This window comes from Camelina sativa, chromosome 19, assembly GCF_000633955.1.
Source record: "Camelina sativa cultivar DH55 chromosome 19, Cs, whole genome shotgun sequence".
Taxonomy (NCBI): domain Eukaryota; kingdom Viridiplantae; phylum Streptophyta; class Magnoliopsida; order Brassicales; family Brassicaceae; genus Camelina; species Camelina sativa.
Window position 1 is genome coordinate 6,679,555 of NC_025703.1, and position 4,032 is coordinate 6,683,586.

The 4,032-nt window shown below is 34.3% G+C and overlaps 1 protein-coding gene across 1 annotated transcript in view; it reads left to right on the forward strand.

The window, feature by feature from the left end:
• The window catches only part of LOC104765205 (polyadenylate-binding protein-interacting protein 4-like), a gene marked incomplete in the record, with an annotated part of 6,052 nt that extends 4,082 nt beyond the window's left edge, over window positions 1-1,970 (forward strand). Inside the window, 8 exon segments of the mRNA XM_010488885.1 lie at window positions 1-48; window positions 135-198; window positions 311-341; window positions 719-966; window positions 1,053-1,211; window positions 1,298-1,378; window positions 1,476-1,586; window positions 1,671-1,970. Of these exon segments, the coding sequence (XP_010487187.1) occupies window positions 1-48; window positions 135-198; window positions 311-341; window positions 719-966; window positions 1,053-1,211; window positions 1,298-1,378; window positions 1,476-1,586; window positions 1,671-1,703 (775 nt within the window).

Genomic DNA, 4,032 nt, shown 5'->3' on the forward strand with positions numbered 1-4,032 from the left:
CTCTAAACAGCAATCCAAAGATCTACCTGCCGCAGGAAGCAGTATCAGGTCAATTTTCTTTTGGCTAATAAGCTACGCATCTGAAAAATCATATAAAATATTTTCTCACATTGGAAGTTCCTCTTGAATAATAGTGAGAGCCAGCTAGATGAGCGAAGAAGAACCAACAATGATCAAGAGGTTTCACACAATAACAGAGTAATGTCAACGCCAAGTTGATTATGCCGTTTATCATGATTGTATATGTTCTTTCATTGTTGTTCTATTATTTTTAACATTGGTTATTTGGTTTCCTTCTGTATTAACACAGTCAGCTGAGGAATCAACTTCTGGCCATGGAGGTATACACTACTTCCTTCTTACGCTGTTTTCTGTATCTGACCCACTATAACTTGTTTGCCTGTGTGAACAATTGGTGTCCACGGAAGTCTGAACGTGTTTTGTTGTTCTAAACGTAGAATCACCTTTCGTTTTATAAGCATGATTCAAGTTTTTTCTCGATCTGACACAACGATTAATTATCACGTTTATCTCAATGGACTATCTAGTGGCATTAGTAATATTGCATTCATGGTGAACTCTGTTAAGGTTGCTAAATGGAATTTAGAAATGTTCATTTGTACACAGGGATTGGTGACCTGTTATGATACTTCCATCTAATTAGGAATCATGTTGTAAGACTTGAGCATTATGTAAATATGTATTGTGTGGAATGTAGATATCAACGAAAGTGTAAAAATTGGTGGTGGTGCAACATCGGCGTCGAAGGCTGTTACTGAGAGAGAAAGTCAAGTCAGTCAAGGTTCTGGTCAAACAAAATCTGAAAGCTCTTTTGGGCAGTCGGCTTCTAGAAGTTCAGAAAGCCGCCCAGTTCCTTCAACATCAAGTCGTCCTGGGCTATCACCAAGCTCATCAATTGGTTCTATGACCTCATCAGAAAAGTCCACACTTAATCCGAATGCAAAGGTTTTTTGTTTGATTTGTTCAAATTTGATGAAATGTTACTACCGTTTGTTTTTCTTCACTAATTATGGGTCGTTGGGTCTGATCAGGAATTCAAATTCAATCCAAACGCGAAGAGTTTCAAACCAGCACAACCAGCTGCTGCGAGACCTCAAGCTCCAATCCCAGATCCCTCATTCTACTACCCTGGTCCTAATCATGTTGCTCCTGTTCAGCAGATGCCTGGAATGCCGCCTGTTAATTACGGAGTAAGTTCCCTGTGACATGTATATATTAATATTAGTATAGTCTAACTGAATTATGTTTATACAACTCACCGTGTGAAAATTGGCAGGTCCCGCCATATCCTGGCAACCAACCACCGATGATGATGTATCATCCTCAAGCCTATTATCATCCAGGCGGACAACCCCAGGTTTGACACTAATACACAAACCCTACTGAATCGGTATTAACAAAAAAATAAAGGGAAACATCAAAAGGCTAATATTGATGTTGGGATTGTGATGTAGTACCCGCAGCAGCAAATGGTGCCTGGTCAGCAGCAGCAAATGATACCTGGTCAGCAGCAGCCTAGGCCAGTGTATTACACGCACCAGCAGCCTCCTCCTCCTTACGAGCAGGTTAAAAATTGCTAATATCTATTACCTTTTTGTTTTGATGGTCAAAGAGTTACGGATACTGAAATCTCTGTGTGTGTTTTACAGGACATGCAATATCATAATCAAGGACGAGAGTAATGAGTACCCGATGGTGATGATGCTGTTTTTTTTTTTGGGTGAAGGGAGGACGTGAACGAACCCTCTAGTTTTATTCACGCTCTTCTTTCTTCTCTCTCCCTTGTTCAATTACTGAAACCATTTTTTTTTTTTTTTTTAGATTCCACTTTATCTGGTTTTGATATTTCGTGCTGAAAAAAAAAACGAAAAATGAAAAAGATCCATCTGTAGTCTGTACTGAGTTTACTCTGCATTTTTGTTTTGTATCAGAGATAGAGTTTAGGTTTTTCTCTCGTGTGTCTTCTTCACTTCGTCATCATCATTTTTTTTTTCGTGTTGACTTTGATATGCATGCATGAAAGCCCAAATTTTCTGGGTGATTTGGTTTTCTAAAATCCCAAAAAATAGAGGAAAAGAAAAGGAAAGTATAATGTTTGTTAACCTTGTATGTATCTTGTAGCTGTAGGGTATAATTTCTTTAACAAGACGTTGTTAAACGTTGCTATGTAAATATAGTTGGGTCTCGCGATTATTATCATAAAATAAAGTATCAATTTGAAGATGTGGGTGGAGATGTAGCTGAAACGAATTGGTGAGCAACAAATATATACATATATATATATATATATGTTTAAGGTTAAAAGAGGATCGAATCTCCTGTTGAGTCATTTGTTTGGTATAATTTGTCCAATCTCGCTAACTTACAAAGAATATTTCAAACTGCATTCGACTTATGGAAATTATGATTGCAGCTCACCAGCCTTCATCTTTTATTTTTGCTAGCTCCCTTATATAAATTCACTTAATTTCAATTGCTAATCACGCTTTCAATTATTATTTTCTTTTACAACTTTTAACGAAACCAACCACTCAATTCATGGTGATCCGCTAAGATACCGAAAGAAGGACAGGGTAATTAACGAATACTACTACTACTCTCAAATACAATACCTTGCTTGTTGTGTTCGGGAATGTTCTTCATATACAGGTTACCGGCCCCTACCTTGGCGTGAAAAGAAACTAAAATCAAGTCAAGTAACATTATAACTTATAATAAGTAGCTTAACCCTAATCAAACCCAACCCCACATAACTAAATTAAATAAATAGATTGTTGAAAGGGTTATTGATTTCACCTAGACTTTTTTTTTTTTTTTGCTTTATTACCAATCCATTAATAGTTAATAGCTGTCATCTCATTAATTTTTTTCAATGACAATTGATAGAAATTCCACTTTATTGATATGTGACCTTCTTTTTTTTTGGTTGGTGATAAAATTTGTCAATTAATTTGGTAAATGAACGTTTTTAAAATAAGGAAATGTAATTGGAGAGGTAAATTCTAAATTCATATGAAATTGTAAATTATAAAAATCAAAACACATGGATTTTGAAATAACATGTTTTATTCTTGGATTTGAATATTTTTATTTTACACTTTCAAATCCATTCAAATCTATTTAAAACATAATGTAAATTTTGAAATCCAAAAACAAATCACTAAATGAATTACATGAGATTTTAACAAGTATTTATAAATTATAGAACCAAAAATCAATAATTGAATAACACATGATTTTTGTTTGGATTTCCAAATCTATTAAAATCATAGAACCAATAACTCCTTTAAATCTAGTGTTCTTCAGTATTGGTTCTCTTTTAAAATCTATCAAAAGACTCACAAACTCAATTATTAAAAAAATCAAATCTCATGTTGTTTAAATTCCTTTAAATTGTTTTTGCAGAAATAAACAAAAAGTGGCAAAAAATACCTTTTAAAAAAAAAAGAAGGAAGTGTGTGTGGCCTACAGTCTTACTCTAATGTTGTTGTGACGCGTGGTTCCGTTTCATCATCCAAAAACACCAGACGTGAATATCACGCACTCTCGCCAAGCGCGTGGATTTAGGAACAGCAATGTGGCGGCTGTGAATTTATTTAAAACAAAAAAACATATGGTAAGTAAAAAAGTACAACAAATGTTTTCTTTTTTGGGAAAAATGCTAAAAAAAACCTAAAATTATTTTTATTTGGACGTTTAATACCCAATGGTTTTCGATTGGAATAAAAATATATCAAATAATAAAAATGTGTCATTTAAAACCCAAAATAATAAGTGTTGTTATTTTCATACCCATGATTTTTCAACAAAATTAAAATTCCAATTTTACCCTTGTTATTTTATTATTTATTAATTTTAAATACAAAAATTCTTTGGTTTTCTGTTAACCATATTAAATGGGAAATTAATCCCGGTTATCTACTTATTCTCTCTCTTCCTCCGTCCCTAAGCTCCGCCGTGCTAGCTCTTACTCCGTTCGTAACGCATCCACATCCACCTCTATTTTCGGCC